At 52.2% G+C, this 19676-nt stretch overlaps 1 protein-coding gene across 2 annotated transcripts in view; it reads left to right on the top strand.

Moving 5' to 3' along the window:
* barx2 (BARX homeobox 2) overlaps positions 1 to 19676 on the top strand; it is a 32653-nt gene that overhangs the window by 11894 nt on the left and 1083 nt on the right. The window contains exons 1-3 of one of the 2 annotated variants that reach the window (XM_085968184.1): positions 7192 to 7511; positions 7638 to 7914; positions 15270 to 15354. In XM_085968184.1, coding sequence (XP_085824310.1) covers positions 7433 to 7511; positions 7638 to 7914; positions 15270 to 15354 — 441 coding nt within the window. In that variant the 5' untranslated portion in view covers positions 7192 to 7432. Of the gene's footprint in view, positions 1 to 7191; positions 7512 to 7637; positions 7915 to 15269; positions 15355 to 19676 lie in introns of those variants that run through there. The other variant, XM_085968183.1, reaches the window with a different exon arrangement.

Consider the following 19676-nt stretch of genomic DNA (forward strand, 5'->3'; position numbering starts at 1 on the left):
CTGGCGCATTGTCACGGTGCTGGCACATTGTCACGGTGCTGGCACGCTGGCACGGTGCTGTGTGCATTGTCACGGTGCTGTGTGCATTGTCACGGTGCTGGCATGTTGTCACGCTGCTGACACACTGTCACGGTGCTGGCGCGTTGTCACGCTGCTGGCACGCTGTCACGGTGCTGGCACGTTGTCATGTGCTGGCGGGTTGTCACGGTGCTGGCACGCTGTCACGGTGCTGGCACGTTGTCACGCTGCTGGCACGCTGTCACGGTGCTGGCACGTTGTCATGTGCTGGCGGGTTGTCACGGTGCTGGCACGTTGTCACGCTGCTGGCATGCTGTCACGGTGCTGGCACGTTGTCACGCTGCTGGCATGCTGTCACGGTGCTGGCACGCTGTCACGGTGCTGGCGCGCTGTCACAGTGCTGGCATGCTGTCACGGTGCTGGCGCATTGTCACGGTGCTGGCACGCTGTCACGGTGCTGGCACTTTGTCACGGTGCTGGCACGCTGTCACGGTGCAGGCGCATTATCACGGTGCTGGCACGCTGGCACGGTGCTGGCATATTGTCACGGTGCTAGCATGCTGTCACGGTGCTGGCGCATTGTCACGGTGCTGGCGCATTGTCACGGTGCTGGCACATTGTCACAGTGCTGTGCGCATTGTCACAGTGCTGGCGCTCTGTCACGGTGCTGGCACGCTGTCACGGTGCTGGCGCGTTGTCACGCTCCTGTGCACACTGCCACGGCGTTGACTACTGTGGTCATTCTGATGTGTAAGCTCAGGCAATGGACAGGCTGAATATCCACGGGGATTCCGCCACTCACCAGCTGCGGGATCACCACCCAATTTCAGCCCCCGTGTGTCAACAGGTTATTTAACTGTGGGGCCATCACAGGGGTCGAGCCTGAACTTGCCCCTACCTGATATTCACAAAACCCTGACTGATTTTTCCCATCTCTAACCCACAAACACTGAGGCCAATTGTAACATCGCAACTGCCACTTGGCTGCAACAGTTAACTCAGCGCTGACCGGAATCGAAGCTGGGACTTCCCGCTCTGTGGTTCCCCAGTACAACATTGGGTGATGCCTTTACTCACTTTGTGGTCAGGGAGCAGAGATATTGATCTGGAGAGAGATTCCCGACCATACACTGGCTCTCCCAGGAGTGAGAGTCATGTGTGACTCTGCACATGAGTGTTTCTAGTGCAAAATGTGCGCAAACATTTTGGGGGCGATTTTGCCAGCCCAGGGGAGGTGGGTTTAGAGGTGGAATTGCCAGGAAAATGGCAGAAACTGGGAGCGCATACCGAACCTGCTCCCAACCCGCCTCCATGCCATCTTCCCAGGAGGCGGGCCCCGACTCACCCAGGGACCCATCTCCTTGAGACAGGAAGGGGATTACAGCCACTTAACTGCCTGCCAGTTAAGAGGATTATCCCCATTTTATCAACAGAAGTGCGGGCTTCCCGACATCGGGAAACCCCGCCAGGATCAGCGAGGCGAGCAGTGGGTCTGCGGGGGTGAGAGGGATCGAAAAGTCCGCTGTGGAGGTGAGTGATGGGTGCAAGTGTGGAGAGGTAAGTATGGGAGGCGAGTGTAAAGTGTTAGAAAAAGTTTACTTACCTTTGTTTCTTCCTGCAGGCTTCAACCCTTGGGGATCCGGAGGTGCCTCATCCAAACGGCAGAGATGACAGAATGGCTGCTGCATTCTCTGATGCAACAACCTTCTGATTTCTGCTAAAGAAAGAGGTTTGGTGAGTCTTGAATACAAGGATTCACCAAACAACAGAGATTGTCAGTGTTTAATAGCTTCTCAAAGCTGTCAAACGATGACAATTCATCTGTCAAAACCTTTTGACAGATGAAACATCATACGCTGACGTTCTCTGTCACCGGCTTTCCCTTAATTGGCCGGCTAAGCCCGCAGGGCGGGCAGAACAAGGTCAATCAAGGGAAAATAGCGTGGGTTGGCCGGACGTCCCACCCCCAATGCGCCCCCATTGATAAAATTCCCCCCTTTGTGTTTATCAGTAAATTCGCAGTGATCACATTTGGCAATTGACCTGCACACTCGCCACATTTACTGAATAATCCTCTTGCTGCCACGTTGTGATCAAATTGGATCAGAAACTAAATGCTGCTGTTGAGTGTCAGCATAACCTAATTCTGGCCTCTTGACCATCCCCGATTTTAATCACTCCACCATTGGCGGCCATGCCTTCAGCTGCCTGGGCCCTAAGTTCTGGTCCAGCTGCCTGGGCCCTAAGTTCTGGTCTTCCCTCCGCCTCTCTACCTTTCTCTCCTCCTTTAGGATGCTCCTAAAGGGATATGGGGAGAAGGCAGGGACAGGGTACTGAATTTGGATGATCAGCCATGATCTCATTGAATGGCGGAGCAGGCTCGAGGGGCGGAATGGCCTACTCCTGCTCCTATCTTCTATGTTTCCTTAAAACCTACCTCTTTGACAAAGCTTTTGGTCATTTGTCCTAATATCTCCTTATGTGGCTCGGTGTCCATCTTTGTCCAAAAACGCTCCTGTGCAGCGCCTGGGGAGGTTTTACTACGTTAAAGGCGCTATATAAATGCAAGTTGCTGTTGTTTGCAGTACCGCCCGGTGCCAGCAGGTGTCTGTGAGCAGCCCATCCACCTGGGGCAGCAGCCCCACCGGATCCAGCAGATGGGCTGCAGAAGCAGCAGTGGCCGGTGAGCTGCAGAAACTTGTTGAAGATTCTCCTCCCCGTCTAATACTCAGCAGCGTTGTTTGGAGCTGGGGAACTAAATCAGAAAGCGGGCGGAGTTGAGGCGTTTTGCCAGAGCTGCCGATGAGAAAAATCTTGACAATCTGGTGGGGCGAGGAGATGGAGAGTTCTGTTGTTCAGGAGAAACACATCCAAGCCCATTCCCTCTTAAGGTGAGGAGATGCGGATTAATCTGACCCAGACAAGACTCCTGGGGATAAGACACAATGTGCTGAGATCCAGTGCAATGATCAAATGCATTCACACTGGTACAGACCAGCCTGGAGTAACTGTTGAGTGTGCGAATGAAAACGAATGGATGGAGAATTCTGCAGGGCCTGAGAGCTGACAGGTGTCCCGGTTTGCCAGGGACTGTGCCGGGAGCAAAACTTGTGAAATCTCCCCTTGTCTATAAATAGCCTGGATCAGGAATCATGGGGAGCGCATCACACCTGCAGATGGTGCTGAACTGGGAGGGGTTTGGTGATGAAGATTATAAAAGGCACCTAGCTAGGTTAAGCGACTGGAGAGGCAGTTTAATGTAACATTAAAATCAATGGAATGAACATCGGCCGGGTTCTAGAACCGGAGCGGGATCCGCGACACCAGATCACCAGTCGGTGCTGAAGACAGATCTCCACACGATTTACTTGGGAAATGAGGATGTTGGGGAAAAAGCAGAGGCCTGAGACTGAAAAGATGGCTCACAGAGGCAGAGCAAGTGGACGGGGCTGAAGGGCTTCCTTCAGCGAGAGTCAGCAGAGTAAGAGAGAGAAAGAGGAGAACAGCGAGAACAGACTGCAGGAAGGGAGCTTGGAGCAGTTCACAATGAGTTCATGTTATAATCCAATAGCACTGTTTATGTTGAAGGTGCTTGTCATCTCTCATCGGGCTGTTAACTCCATCTGCATTTTTACAATACGTTAATTTTTCGTTACACGTTGTTCCATGGAGTGCCACGTGGAGGTGTTACTCGGTGAAACAGCCTGAAAAAGCTGCTGAGTACCCAGAGGAGTGCCTGTCGCCCGTCAGACGGTCCTCAATGTGATGTGGCCTCTGTAAGAGTATGGGGCAGGCTGGGGCTTCTGTTGGGGTTCAGTAGGTGACACAGCTCTTTGAGAAATGCAAAATGCATAGGCTTTTCCTTGGTTCATGAGTGGAATAATGAGTTATGGACGTTTAGTTCAATAAACTCGTTTTTACACAATTGGTTTTGAAAATATTGATCCAACCAGTTTCTCTATTTCGACATTGAGAGTTGGGCTCGCTATCAGAAAGTTACCATGTCATAGCTCCTTAATAAATTCAGCAGGTGTTCTTGGCATCACTCTCAGAACCATGTTTGTGTTTATTTCAATAATTATATCATTCAGTAAAAGCCATCCACACTCAGTGCTCTCTCGGTACTGAGTGAGTCGATCCCTCAGTGCCGGGTGAGTGGCTCCCTCTCGATTTTTTTTAAATTCATTCACGGGATGTGGGTGTCGCTGGCAAGGCCAGCATTTATTGCCCCATCCCTAATTGCCCCCGAGAAGGTGGTGGTGAGCCGCCACCTTGACAACTGAGTGTCTCGCTAGGCCATTTCAGAGGGCAGTTAAGAGTTAACCACCTTGCTGTGGGTCTGGAGTCACATCTAGGCCAGACCGGGTAAGGACGGCAGATTTCCTTCCCTAAAGGACATTAGTGAACCAGATGGGTTTTTATGACAATCCGATAGTTTCATGGTCACCATTACTGATACTAGCTTTTTATGCCAGATTTATTTAATTAACTGAATTTAAATTCCCCAGTAGCTGTGGTGGGATTTGGACTCACGTCTCCGGATCATTAGTCCAGGCCTACTGGATTATAACCACCATGCCACCATCCCCGTAAGTGAGTAGATCCCTCTCGGTCCTGAGTGAATCGATCACTCAGTGCTGAGTGAGTGGATCCCTCTTGACACTGCACACGTAGATCCCTCTCAGCACCAAGTGAGTAGATCCCTCTCAATACTGAGTGAGTAGATCCCTATCAATGCTGAGTGAGTAGATCCCCTCGATACTGAGTGAGTAGATCCCTCTTGATACTGAGCGAGTAGATCACTCTCGATGCTGAGTGAGTAGATCCCTATCAATGCTGAGTGAGTAGATCCCCTCGATACTGAGTGAGTAGATCCCTCTTGATACTGAGCGAGTAGATCCCTCTCGATACTGAGTGAGTAAATCCCTCTCGATACGGATCCCTCTGCTCGACACCATCCAGGACAAAGCAGCCGCTTGATCAGCACCCCATCCACTACCTTAAACATTCACTCCCTCCACCACTGGCGTACCGTGGCTGCAGTGTGTACCATCTACAAGATGCACTGCAGCAACTCGCCAAGGCTTCTTCGGCAACACCTCCCAAACCCGCGACCTCTTCCACCTAGAAGGACAAGGGCAGCAGGCACATGGGAACACCACCACCTCCAAGTTCCCCTCCAAGTCACACACCATCCTGACTTAGAAGTATATTGCTGATCCGTCATCGTCGCTGGGTCAAAATCCCAGAACTCCCTCCCTAACAGCACTGTGGGAGCACCTTCACTACATGGACTGCAGCGGTTCAAGAAGGCGGCTCACCACCACCTTCTCAAAGGCAATTAGGGATGGGCAATAAATGCTGGCATTGCCAGCGACGCCCACATCCCATAAACAATTTTTTTTTAAAATTCTTTCTCCTTGTCTGTTATTCTCTGAGGGATCTGCCATTCCAGCAGAGGATGAGTCACTTTTAATGGCAGACAGTTTTGTTCCAAATGCCTTGGACAGAATCACTGTATCAAATAACAGCCTCTGTGGGTGCCATGCAGTGCAATTTAAAAGGAAAAAATTCACCTGGACACTTGTTTCTTATTGGACAACAATCTTTTGTGTCAGAAGGTGGACCGAGGATTTATCAGTGTAGTGCGATCACTCCGGTTCGACTGATATAATGGGTCAAATCATGCTGGAAAAATAACAGCGTGCTAACGACGCACTCTGTTGTTAATGTGTAAATCAGCCAGCAAGTTCAGGGGATTAAGAGATACGCCATGTGGCACAAAGCTCCAGAACTTGCTGGTCAATTTACGCTGCTCAGCCATTTGCTTCACACAAACAGCATCTCGCCATCAACCTCCCCATTATTTTCATAAACCTATAGGATCTTACAGCACAGAAGGAGGCCATTTGGCCCGTCGTGTCTGTGCCGGCTCTTTGAAAGAGTGATCCAAATTAGTCTCTTCAAATACATCTCCAATTGCCTTATGAAAGTTGCTATGGAATCTGATTACACCACTCCTTCAGGTAGTGCGTTCCAAATCATCATAAAATATTTTCCATAAAATATGGGAAAATATTTCTCCTCTTTTCCCCTCTAGTTCTTTTGCCAATTATTTTAAATCTATGACCTCTGGTTACTGACCCACCAGCCAGAGGAAACAGTTTCTCCCTACTTGCTCTATCAAAACCTCTCATAATTTTGAACACCTCTATAAAATCTCCCTTTCTGCCTTCTGTGCTGTAAGGAGAACAATCGCAGCTTCTGCAGTCTCCCCACATGACTGAAGACCCTCATCCCCCGTAAGCCTTCTAGTGTAAGGCTTCTCTGTGCCCTCTCCAAGGCCATGACATCCTTCCTAAACTTGTTGGATTTGCTCCTCAATTTCCCATTAAATTTGCCATGGGAAGTTAGGGCTGGAACTTACCAATGTAAGTATCTTTTTAATGATGTGATAATTGTTAATGCAATGCCAATCAAACACTCCGGCCTGGAAAAGGAACAATTTAAACTGTTGAGTCTCAAAGTTTCAGATTTCAACATTTTAATTTTTTTCTTACTTTTCCTTTCTGTCTCTTTTAATTCAATTTTTCTCCTCTCTCCTTCTGGGCGCTGGGTGATGAGCTTCCGACCACATATCCACGCCATCATTAAGACTGCCTATGTCCACCTCCGTAACATCGCCTGTCTCCGCCCTTGCCGCAGCTCATCCGCTGCTGAAACCCTCATCCATGCCTTTGTTACCTGAGACTTGACTATTCCAACGCACTCCCACCGTAAACTTGAGGTCATTCAAAACTCGGCTGCCCATGTCCTAACTCGCACCAAGTCCCGTTCACCCATCTCCCCTGTGCTCGCTGACCTACATTGGCTTCCGGTTAAGCAACGCCTCGATTTTAAAATTCTCATCCTTGTTTTCAAATCCCTCCATGGCCTCGCCCCTCCCTATCTCTGTAACCTCCTCCAGACCCACAACCCTCCGAGATACCTGCGCTCCTCTAATTCTGGCCTGTTGAGCATCCTTGATTTTAATCGCTCCACCATTGGTGGCCGTGCCTTTAGCTGCCTAGGTCCTAAGCTCTGGAATTCCCTCCCTAAACCTTTGCCTCCACCTCTCTTTCCTCCTTCAAGATGCTCCTTAAAACCTACCTCTTTGACCAAGCCTTTGGTCACCTGCCCTAATATCTCCTATGTGGTTCATTGTCACATTTCTTGTCTTTTAACGCTCCTGTGAAGCTCCTTGGGACGTTTTACTACGTTAAAGGCGCTATATAAATACACGTTGTTGTCCTGTCGTTTCCTCGGGTCCCAAATGCCCTGTTGCCCTCGCCGTGCCGTTAGCAGCTCGTACGTCTAGCATGTTACACCGCAAAAAGACATTGCTGAAGGGTGCAAGAGAAAGTCTCACCGCGAGATGCCCCGCTCCAGCAAGATTTGGCCCAATAAAGCTGCAGCCTTCAATGGCTCTGGTCTCTCACTGTCAGTGGCCGGGGGTCAGTACTGATTCTCTGCAGTGTGAGGGGGGAGTGTTATCGGACCGCCTCACACTTGGACTGTGTACGGAATGATCTTAGTGTCTTGTCTCTCTGGTTAACGTTAATCCTCGTGTGTTTCTGCAGGGTCGTCCTTGAGCCCGTACCCGCTGCTTTCAGTGACTCGCCTCTCCCCGGCTCTCGCTGCGGGGATTCCGCAGTTCCTGACCCCGGCCCCGGCCTGCAGCCGGACGGATCCAGCAGCTCTCGAGTGTATAACGACCGCCAGCGGTGAATGCGAAAGCGATCAGGCCGTTCCTCGGCTCAAGAAGCCTCGGAGATGCCGCACCATTTTCACCGAGCTGCAGCTCATGGGGCTGGAGAAGAAATTCCAGAAACAGAAATATCTCTCCACTCCCGACAGGTGAGTGATTCGACAGAGCGGCTGGGGGGGGGGGGGGTTTCCAGCAGGGGATGTGGGAGAGGGGGGTTTCCAACAGGGGGTGTGGGAGAGGGGGGATCTCCAGCAGGGGGGTGTGGGAGAGGGGTTTTCCAGCAGGGGGGTGTGGGAGAGGGGGTTTTCCAGCAGGGGCTGTGGGAGAGGGGTTTCCAGCAGGGGCTGTGGGAGAGGGGTTTCCCAGCAGGGGGTGTGGGAAAGGGGTTTCCAGCAGGGGGTGTGGGAGAGAGGGGATCTCCAGCAGGGGGGTGTGGGAGAGGGGTTTTCCAGCAGGGGGTGTGGGAGAGGGGGGTTTCCAGCAGGGGGTGTGGGAGAGGGGGGATCTCCAGCAGGGGGTGTGTGGGAGAGGGTTTTTTTCCAGCAAGGGGTGTGGGAGAGGGGGTTCTCCAGCAGGGGGTGTGGGAGAGGGGTTCCCCAGCAGGGGGTGTGGGAGAGGGATTTTCCAGCAAGTGGTGTGGGAGAGGGGGGGTTTCCAGCAGGGGGTGTGGGAGAGGGGGGGTTTCCAGCAGGGGATGAGGGAGAGGGGCTTCCCAGCAGGGGGTGTGGGAGAGGTGTTTTCCAGCAGGGGGTGTGGGAGAGGGGTTTTCCAGCAGGTGGTGTGGGAGAGGGGGGTTTCCAGCAGGGGGTGTGGGAGAGGTGTTTTCCAGCAGGGGGTGTGGGAGAGGGGGGGTTTCCAGCAGGTGGTGTGGGAGAGGGGGGGTTTCCAGCAGGTGGTGTGGGAGAGGGGCACATGCTGTAGGCCAGAGCTATGTTCACTGTATGTAAGAGGACCATTTGCAGAACCGCAGTGGGCACTGGGTCTAGTCGAGTGTTGTGTTTGAGAAAGTTGAATGGAAATGGCGATGAGAACAGAGCAGATTGTTGTAGCTGTGTGTTTGTTGCCATTGTTTCCATAGTGATGGTTGTTTGAGCAATACACCTGACATGACAGTTAATCCCGATCTGTACAGGGCAGAGAGGAACATTTTTGTGGGTTTAGCTAATGGGATAGTGATACAATGAGACTATTCACAGCATCCCCAGCGATTACATTTTCCCCGTGCTGTGAGTGACACATTTAACTCCAGGAAATCCACTCCTGAGGCATTGGTGAAACCCGTGTAAAACCACAGTTTCGAACTCCTTAGAAAGACGACAAACATTGTTTCAAACTCCCTTTCCTGCTCTTACTTGCATTAATCCGCAGTAGCAGCGACATATGTTGTTGTTGTGCTATTAGAGGGGCTGCATTGTAACATCCACCGTCTGTTGGTGTGGTTCGATGGCCCAGGATATTGTGTGTCTGCTGCTCGCTCACAAACATGCCCACACAGGAGCATTCGCACACGCACACACGTTTCTAGGAAAATGTAAAAACAGAGACAGGCCCAGGCATGTGTGCAATCACACACACAAACTTACAGTCATTGGCAGGCACACACACAGACAGCACACACAGCGTGACAGTATGGGACAGTATGGGGCGGGTTTGGGGCGGGTATTATCCCTCAATGGTACACACAGTGTAAGGAACCCGCTCCATGGTTTTCTCCTGGGGAATGCACTGTCCACTTGTGTAAAACGGGAAATAGGCTCGGACCAGTTCAGGGCAGTTGGGAAGTGACAGGGTGGACGTGATTTGGGCAGTTACCAGTCAAGGTCACCACAATCCTGAGCCCGTGCCCCTCATGCACTGCTTGCCATGGGGCTCTTCTTCCATGGAGCTCTGTCTGTTGTTGCACTGGCCACCTGGTCCTGGCCACTGGAGGGAGGTTTATTCAGTGACAGAGCCTGTAGTGGCTGGATGGGGGGTGGGGGCGGTTTTTACAAACCCCCAATCACATTGATGTCGTTGTGTGCCAGGACTCGATCAAAACTGACTGCAAATAATTTACCTACTTTTCCTTTAAATGACCGCTTGCGATCATGTTGGTGTTTTGAGTCTGAGGCTGTGGAGGGCATTGTTGTGCCGGTGCCGTTCCAAGTCAGCCAAACTATGACCCAGTCCCAATCCTTTAACCTCTGCCCCAGTCTCTATTGTCATTTGAGACATATTGGCCAATCTGAGCGACGGCACCCTCTCCTGGACCTGCCCCCCCCATGGTGCTCAGCACCCTCTCCTGGACCTGCCCCCCACCATGGTGCTCAGCACCCTCTCCTGGACCTGCCCCCGCCATGGTGCTCAGCACCCTCTCCTGGACCTGCCCCCCCTCATGGTGCTCAGCACCCTCTCCTGGACCTGCCCCCCCCATGGTGCTCAGCACCCTCTCCTGGACCTGCCCCCCCCCATGGTGCTCAGCACGCTCTCCTGGACCTGCCCCCCCCATGGTGCTCAGCACCCTCTCCTGGACCTGCCCCCCCATGGTGCTCAGCACCCTCTCCTAGACCTGCCCCCCCCCATGGTGCTCAGCACCCTCTCCTAGACCTGCCCCCCCCCATGGTGCTCAGCACCCTCTCCTGGACCTGCCCCCCCCATGGTGCTCAGCACCCTCTCCTGGACCTGCCCCCCACCATGGTGCTCAGCACCCTCTCCTGGACCTGCCCCCCCCATGGTGCTCAGCACCTTCTCCTAGACCTGCCCCCCCCATGGTGCTCAGCACGCTCTCCTGGACCTGCTCTCCCCATGGTGCTCAGCACGCTCTCCTAGACCTGCCCCCCCCATGGTGCTCAGCACCCTCTCCTGGACCTACCCCCCCACATGGTGCTCAGCACCCTCTCCTGGACCTGCCCCCCCCATGGTGCTCCGCACCCTCTCCTAGACCTGCCCCCCCCATGGTGCTCAGCACCCTCTCCTAGACCTGCCCCCGCCATGGTGCTCAGCACCCTCTCCTGGACCTGCCCCCCCCATGGTGCTCAGCACCCTCTCCTAGACCTGCCCCCGCCATGGTGCTCAGCGCCCTCTCCTGGACCTGCCCCCCCCCCATGGTGCTCAGCACCCTCTCCTGGACCTGCCCTCCCCATGGTGCTCAGCGCCCTCTCCTGGACCTGCCCCCCCCCCCCATGGTGCTCAGCACCCTCTCCTGGACCTGCCCCCCCCATGGTGCTCAGCACTCTCTCCTAGACCTGCCCCCCCCATGGTGCTCAGCGCCCTCTCCTGGACCTGCCCCCCCCCCCCCATGGTGCTCAGCACCCTCTCCTGGACCTGCCCCCCCCATGGTGCTCAGCACTCTCTCCTAGACCTGCCCCCCCCATGGTGCTCAGCGCCCTCTCCTAGACCTGCCCCCCCCATGGTGCTCAGCACTCTCTCCTAGACCTGCCCCCCCCATGGTGCTCAGCGCCCTCTCCTAGACCTGCCCCCCCCCATGGTGCTCAGCACCCTCTCCTGGACCTGCCCCCCCATGGTGCTCAGCACCCCACCTGTTTATCCAGTGCTGTGTGCATGTGGGAGCTGAGCTCTGGCCATCAGTAGGGCAGTGACATCCTGTGAAATGCTCTTTAATCCAAACCTCCGGCGGGTTGAATCCGAAGAAGGCAGCCTCTTGGTGATGGGAGGCTTAGGCAGCTGTGTGATTGGAGCACTGTGTGAGGGCCTCTGTTACTGGGACTTTCAATGCTCATCACCTTGAACTTGCCACACACTCCATGGTGGACTGAATGTCAGGTAAAGGGTCATACATAGACTGTAGAGTTATAGGAACTGGACTCCCCACAGTCACTGCCAATCTGGCAGGGTGCTTGACACACTCAGTAATGACAGCAAGAAGGACAGGTACTCGGGTCACATCTTCCCTTTAAATACAGGCACCATGAGGTTGGAATCCCAGAGGTCTGGTGCTGAGGAAGGACCTGAGCTGCACTGCCATCATCCTATGCAGCCACCTTTCCTCTGCGCTCTGATTGACTGCCCTCAGACTAACCATTGGAGTCGGACGTGCCTGTATGACTGCTTGCCCTGCGTGGAATGAATGTGGCAGGGTACTGTGAGGTGTTGGCGGTAGGGAGGGTTGGTTTCGCTTGCATAAGGAGTTGTTTATGAAAACAGAAACGTATGTTGGAATGCTGGCTGCAAGCAGTGCTTACGTGGCTAGGGTATGTGCTGAGTGTACTCGAGTGGGTGAGTGAGTAAAGGGAGACAGAGTAACTGGAAAAGGATGGTACTGGCTCTCGCCTTTAGGGAGTCCTGTTGTTATCCCCTGGCCACGCTCTCGGTGTTCTCCACTGGTTCTCCTCCTGTTCGGTTGTGTTTCTGTCTCGATGTGCTGTGTTGTTCTTCAAACCAATACTGTAGTATTGAGATGTTGAAAGTTTAAAGAGCAATAAAGCGGTTCCCAAGTGACCACCGCGTACTCCGGCGTGTGTGTGAGTAGATGGACATGCACCATACAGCTCGGATTTGTTATACATGTGGTTCACCTTTCCAAATCCGGATGAAGTTGTAGTTGCAGATTGCAGAGGCAGTGATAAAGTCTAGCTGCAGTTGGAGTGTGTGTGTGAAGCCACAAGAGGACTGTCTTTCCTAGGCTGAGTGTGCAGCCTCTGTAATTGTGTAGCAGGGACAGACCAGCAGGCTTTACTTTATAGACTTTGTGTGGACATCAAACCTAGTCCCTTATCCTTTGGGTGTTGGACACAGTATTAGCCCGTTTTAGCCTCCTTCTTCCAAATGTGGAGACACAAACCGGGGCAGCCCTACTTTGCTGCACTTTCTGCCAAAGCATTCCAATCATCATCATCATCACATCTGTAAAGTGAAGGGTTCTCCAGTGAGTTCCTCATTGGAAATACAGCTCCTATAAGAGCTTGCACTTATATAGAAGCTTATCGCAGCCTTGGGTCTTCCCAAAGCACTTCACAACCAATTAATTGCTTTCAAAGTACAAATTATGAGGGGATGAGAATGGAACTAGGGAAGGTAAACTGGAAAAAGAGCTAGAACGGCAGTGGGAAATATTAAAAAAGGTGATCAACAATGCTCCCATTAAGCTGCGCGGCTGCTCAGGGGTCTGGAGGTCACTCACAGGGGTCTGGAGGTCCCACGCAGGGGTCTGGAGGTCCCGCGCAGGGGTCTGGTGGTCCCGCGCAGGGGTCTGGAGGTCCCGCGCAGGGGTCTGGTGGTCCCGCGCAGGGGTCTGGTGGTCCCGCGCAGGGGTCTGGTGGTCCGACGCCGGGGTCTGGTGGTCCGACGCCGGGGTCTGGTGGTCCCACGCAGGGGTCTGGTGGTCCCGCGCAGGGGTCTGGTGGTCCGACACCGGGGTCTGGTGGTCCCACGCAGGGGTCTGGTGGTCCCGCGCAGGGGTCTGGTGGTCCCACACAGGGGTCTGGTGGTCCGACGCCGGGGTCTGGAGGTCCCACGCACGGGTCTGGTGGTCTGACGCCGGGGTCTGGAGGTCCCGCGCAGGGGTCTGGAGGTCCCGCGCAGGGGTCTGGTGGCCCCGCGCAGGGGTCTGGTGGCCCCGCGCAGGGGTCTGGTGGCCCCGCGCAGGGGTCTGGTGGTCCCGCGCAGGGGTCTGGTGGTCCCGCGCAGGGGTCTGGTGGTCCCGCGCAGGGGTCTGGAGGTCCCGCGAAGGGGTCTGGAGGTCCCGCGAAGGGGTCTGGTGGCCCTGCGCAGGGATCTGGAGGTCCCGCGCAGGGGTCTGGTGGTCCCGCGCAGGGGTCTGGAGGTCCCGCGAAGGGGTCTGGAGGTCCCGCGAAGGGGTCTGGTGGCCCCACGCAGGGGTCTGGAGGTCCCGCGCCGGGGTCTGGTGGTCCCGCGCAAGGGTCTGGAGGTCCCACGCAGGGGTCTGGTGGTCCCACGCAGGGGTCTCGAGCTCCCTCGCAGGGGTCTGCAGGTCCCACGCAGGGGTCCGGAGGTCCCATTGTGTGCTCTAATTACACCCTCACTGCTCTAATTACACCCACACTGTGTGCTCTAATTACACCCTCACTGTGAGCTCTAATTACACTCTCACTGTGTGCTCTAATAACACCCTGTGTGCTCTAATAATCCCCTCACTGTGTGCTCTAATTACACCCTCACTGTCTGCTCTAATTACACCCACACTGTGTGCTCTAATTACACCCTCACTGTGTGCTCTAATTACACTCTCACTGTGTGCTCTAATAACACCCTGTGTGCTCTAATAATCCCCTCACTGTGTGCTCTAATTACACCCTCACTGTGTGCTCTAATTACACCCTCACTGTGTGCTCTAATTACACCCTCACTGTGTGCTCTAATTACACCCTCACTGTGTGCCCTAATTACACCCTCACTGTGTGCTCTAATTACACCCTCACTGTGTGCTCTAATTACACCCTCACTGTGTGCTCTAATTACACCCTCACTGTGTGCTCTAATTACACCTGCAGTGTGCTCTAATTACACTCTCACTGTGTGCTCTAATTACACCCTCACTGTGTGCTCTAATTACACCCTCACTGTGTGCTCTAATTACACCCTCACTGTGTGCTCTAATTACACCCTCACTGTGTGCTCTAATTACACCCTCACTGTGTGCTCTAATTACACCTGCAGTGTGCTCTAATTACACTCTCACTGTGTGCTCTAATTACACCCTCACTGTGTGCTCTAATAACACCCTCACTGTGTGCTGTAATTACACTCTCACTATGTGCTCTAATTACACCCTCACTGTCTGCTCTAATTACATCCTCTGTCTGCTCTAATTACACACTCACTGTGTGCTCTAATTACACCCTCACTGTGTGCTCTAATTACACCCTCACCGTCTGCTCTAATTACACCCTCACTGTGTGCTCTAATTACACCCTCACTGTGTGCTCTAATTACACCCTCATTGTCTGCTCTAATTACACCCTCACTGTGTGCTCTAATTACACCCTCACTGTGTGCTCTAATTGCACCCTCACTGTGTGCTCTAATTGCACCCTCACTGTGTGCTCTAATTACACCCTTACTGTGTGCTCTAATTACACCCTCACTGTGTGCTCTAACACCCTCTATGTGCTCTAATTACGCCCTCACTGTGTGCTCTAATTACACCCTCACTGTCTGCTCTAATTACACCCTCACTGTGTGCTCTAATTACACCCTCACTGTCTGCTCTAATTACACCCTCATTGTCTGCTCTAATTACACCCTCACTGTGTGCTCTAATTACACCCTCACTGTCTGCTCTAATTGCACCCTCACTGTGTGCTCTAATTGCACCCTCACTGTGTGCTCTAATTACGCCCTCACTGTGTGCTCTAATTACGCCCTCACTGTGTGCTCTAATCACACCCTCACTGTGTGCTCTAATTACACCCTCACTGTGTGCTCTAATTACACCCTCACTGTGTGCTCTAATTACACCCTCACTGTGTGCTCTAATTACACCCTCACTGTCTGCTCTAATTACACCCTCACTGCTCTAACACATTTGTTTTCTGCATTTCTTCAGGTTGGACTTGGCACAGTCACTGGGATTAACTCAGCTTCAAGTGAAAACCTGGTACCAGAACCGAAGAATGAAGTGGAAGAAGATGGTGAGCTGAGTTACTCTGTTTGATGGAGCACTGCTTACAATGGGCTGTTGGGGTTAAGTGTTTAGCAGTGTTGTTTTAAAGTGATTAAAAGACTTTGAGAAAAACCATGGCACTTGAACTAGTTGCAGCAACTATCTGCAGTGCGATTGATGTGGGATAATGTGGCTCTGCGGGGAGTCTCCCCCTTCAGATAGTTACATGCCATGAATATAGAGGCTGGACTCCACAGCAACATCGGAAAGTACAGGACCAGAAAAGCATGACACCGGAACTGAGAGGTTCTACCTATCAGGGAAGAGTGAACAGGCGGGGGCTCTTTTCTCTAGAAAGAGAAGACTAAGGGGTGACCTGATGGAGAGGCCTTTAAGATTATGAAAGGGTTTGATCGGGTCGACGTAGAGAATATGTTTCCACTTGTGGGGGAGACCAGAACTAGGGGCCATAAATATAAGATAGTCACTAATAAATCCAATAGGGAATTCAGGGGAAACTTCTTTACCCAGAGAGTGGCGAGAATGTGGAACTCGCTACCACAGAGAGTGGTTGAGGCGAATAGTATCGATGCATTTAAGGGGAAGCTGGATAAACACATGAGGGAGAAAGGGATAGAAGGATATGATGATAGGGTGAGATGAAGAATGTTGGGAGGAGGCTCGTGTGGAGCAGAAACACCAGCACGGGCCAGTTGGGCTGAATGGCCTGTTTCTGTGCCGTACATTCTGTGTAATTCTATGTAAAAGACTACAGGTTATCTGGACACTCCCAAACACTAACCCGTACTCCCACCCTCTCACATCACTCAATTTCCTTTTCCCACATCATCGGCCCTCACTGCCTGTCTGAGCTGCTCACTCCACACACTCACCACTGTCGTTAATTAAATCTATTTGCCATCAGCCTGTGGCAGCAGCAGAGGATGATTCGGAATTGGCACAGGAAGTTTAAGAAACCGCACTCGCCTATCCTCTGAGGATCTGTTCATTTATCCAACCCAGCAATCGTCTCAGAACAACACTGGTCCCAGAGAGAAATATCCACCTGTACACACAGAGCACCTTCCTGTGACCTGGGCTCCCACCCACTACCATCCCCTCTCTCGTATCAATCTGACCAGCCTATAAAACACCTCTTCATTTGGAATATTGACGCATTTTTATTGAAAATAATTGATTTACAGACATAACATCTGATTAAAGAGTTGACTCCATTTTAGGGATAATCACAGTCATAGGAATATAGGAACAGGAGGAGGCCATTCAGCCCCCTGAGCCTGTTCAGCCATTCAATTAGATCATGGCTGATCTGTATGTTAACTCCATTTACCCGCCTTAGTTCCATATCCCTTAATATTCTTGCCTAACAAAAATCTGTCACTCTCAGTTTTGGAATTTTCAGTTGGCCCTCAGCCTCAGCAGCTTTATGGGGAGAGAGAGTCCAGACGTCCACTACCCTTTGTGTGAAGAAGTGCCTCCTGAGATCACCCCTGAATGGCCTGGCTCGAATTTTAAGGTTATGCCCCCTTGTTCTGGACTCCCCTCAGCAGAGGAAATAGTTTCTCTCTATCAACCCGATCAAACCCTTTAATCATCTTTAACACCTCAATTAGATCACCCCTTAATCGTCTATACTCAAGAGAATACAATGCAATCTGTCCTCATAATTTAACTCTTTTAGCCCCATCAAAGCATTTCCCCATAATGTATGTAAACCTCTGAGTCAATGAAGGTTGCATTTAACCCACCTTGTTCGAAGACATGTCTACTGTCACGGACATAGACAGACTGGTGAAATGTGCGGACACATGGCAGATGAAATTTAATGCAGAGAAATGTGAAGTGATGCATTTTGGAAGAAAAATGAGAAGAGACAATATAAACTAAATGGTATAATTTTAATGGGGTGCAGGAATAGAGAGACCCGGGGGTTCACATACACTAATCTTGAAAGGCAGCAGGACAAGTTGATAAGGCTGTTAAAAAAATCCTGGGCTTTATAAATAGAGGCAAAGAGTACAAGAGCGAGGAAGTTTTGCTAAACCTTTATAAAACTCCTCAGACTGCTTGAGGAAGAGGGGAAGGCATGACCTTTTGTATTTAAAATCTCCCAGACACAAACCCCTTTCCAAAATTAAATGTTAATGTCCAGTTAAGAAGGGGGTAACTGGGTCACGTGACTCCCTTCCAATGTGTCAATCAATTTTGAGAGGCGTATGCCAGAAGATTTTGATGGTCAGGGTTTGCCTGTTTGGTGGAAACCCGACCATTTGGTCTATGGTTAAAATTCCATAGCAACTGGCCACACCTAGAGACCATTTCAATGACTTGATGTCTCCGTAAAAGGTCCTTTTTTAAATCGCATGACCAGGTTCCCCATCACTCTGCCTCGAAGATTGGTAATTCAGTGGGTTTATGATATTTGTGGTTCCAGTATAAATTTGCCGGTGGTCTGGTTGAGTGTTGGGGTCCCTTTATCTTGGGTTTCCTGAAGACCTTAGCTTCCCAGAATTCCAGTATTACCCCTTTATGTTTCCCAGTATTCAGTAGCCTGGTTCAGAGGCTCACTATCCTACAAGAAGGTGATGTAATGACTGGTCGACACCACATTTGGATATTATAGACTATATCATACAGGTCTGTGCCTGCTATCCGGGCATCAGTCATGACTCTTTCATCCTGGGCCGGTCCTCTGTGCCGCCTTTATTCCAACCAGGCCACCTAATGGGTGACAAGGGCTAACCCCTCCGGTCATGGCTCATGACTCCTATTAGGCTGCAAAGCTGGCCTGCAGCAAGAGCCATGCTGCCACAGCAAACACTCGGCTTGCTCAAGCAACGCTTCCGCTGTACCGTTCGGAAAGAACTTTGCAGTACAACCCTGAGCGGGTATCCAGATTTCTCATCGTCTGCTGAATGCTGCACAACTTCACCATCAGGAGGGACCAGCTCTTTCCACCACCTGGGCAACTGGAGCAAGAGCAGGAGAAGGAAGAGGAGGAGAGGCAGTGACCACGAGAGCCCCTACCTGCCCAAGCTCTCGGAGCCCAGTTGATCAAGGAGAGCTTCAACTCAATCAGCCCTCTCATTCCCCATTCAGCAACAGTCCCACAAGCCAAGCCTCTCTTCTTACAACCACCATCTGATTGCAGTGAGGTGAGGGCCAGACCAATGTGTGGAGTGAAGGAAGGCAAAGATAAACACCAGCACCAAATCCAGAACAAAAATCAAATGCATGTCAGCATTCACAAAAAAAAATCACAACTCGCCCTTGTGTAAGCCCTTAGTGTCTGTTTTGTGTGATCCTTTCCCTATCCTAGTGCTCCTTTGAAGTATTTCCCTAGTGTCTACAGTTTGGGAGCTGGGAGGCTGCTGAATTTCCATTGAGGACACTTCAGATGGCCGTGGTGGGCGGCTTTGAGCAGCTCTGGGCCTTGAGGGCCCGGCTACAGACTGCAGCATCTGGGCCTGGGCAGTCTGGCCCATCTGGCTGTGTGGCACTAACAAGGGCACTGGCAGAATGGGTGGAAATGGGAGCAGGCATGCTGTCCTCCTGCGAGAGGACAGCATGTGCGTCTCCCATGAAGCCAAGGCCACACCCCTGGAAGTGAGCCTTAGCACTCCGAGGGCTCTGCATGAGAATAGCGCGCAGGAGTGATGTGCGCAAGCTCACTGGCGGGCTGACCAGTGCACCTATCATTTCCCATCAGCCTTATTCGGTAGCCTGGGCCCTCAAAGACTGCACCTGACTCCTTTGCAGCAGAGCTCCTGTGTGATCTCTCCCTCTGGTGAGCTGGCACCTGTGATGTCCTGTCCTCATGTCCTGGCTCCTGTGCATTTGTATCCGGTGAGACACCAGGCCTAGATCCCTCCTCTAACCTAGCCTCTAAAGTGGTGCCAGTATCTGAATTGGTGCTTGCGAGGGTGAGATCGAGTGACGCTACATCTTCAGGAAGGCTGGGCTCCTCTTCCTGAAGTGGCACAGGGGGTTCCACATTCTCAGCAGCTGAAAGGGAGGGACAAGGGTTAGCTTGCGGTGTGAAAGGAGAGCAGAGAGAAAGAAGTGGATGTTGAAAGCACCTGCAGCTTGTCACGCAGAGTGTGTGGGTGAGGATTAAGGTGTGAAGAATGTCTGTTCGGTATCTGCTCCAGCGTCACCAGTGACCACAGCCTCCACTCTGCCCCTGCCCACAATGGCCAGCATGCTCTCTTCGAAGGGGGAGCGAGTGTGCAGACGAGATCTTCCACTTCCGGTGGCAGCCTGTTGCCTGCAAGAAGGGAGTGTGTTAGTGAGTGGTGTTGGGAGAATGTAGCTGTCCTGGTGGGATAG

Source organism: Somniosus microcephalus, chromosome 26 (genome assembly GCF_052327205.1).
Source record: "Somniosus microcephalus isolate GS21.2 chromosome 26, FLI_Smic_1.0, whole genome shotgun sequence".
Taxonomy (NCBI): Eukaryota; Metazoa; Chordata; class Chondrichthyes; order Squaliformes; family Somniosidae; genus Somniosus; species Somniosus microcephalus.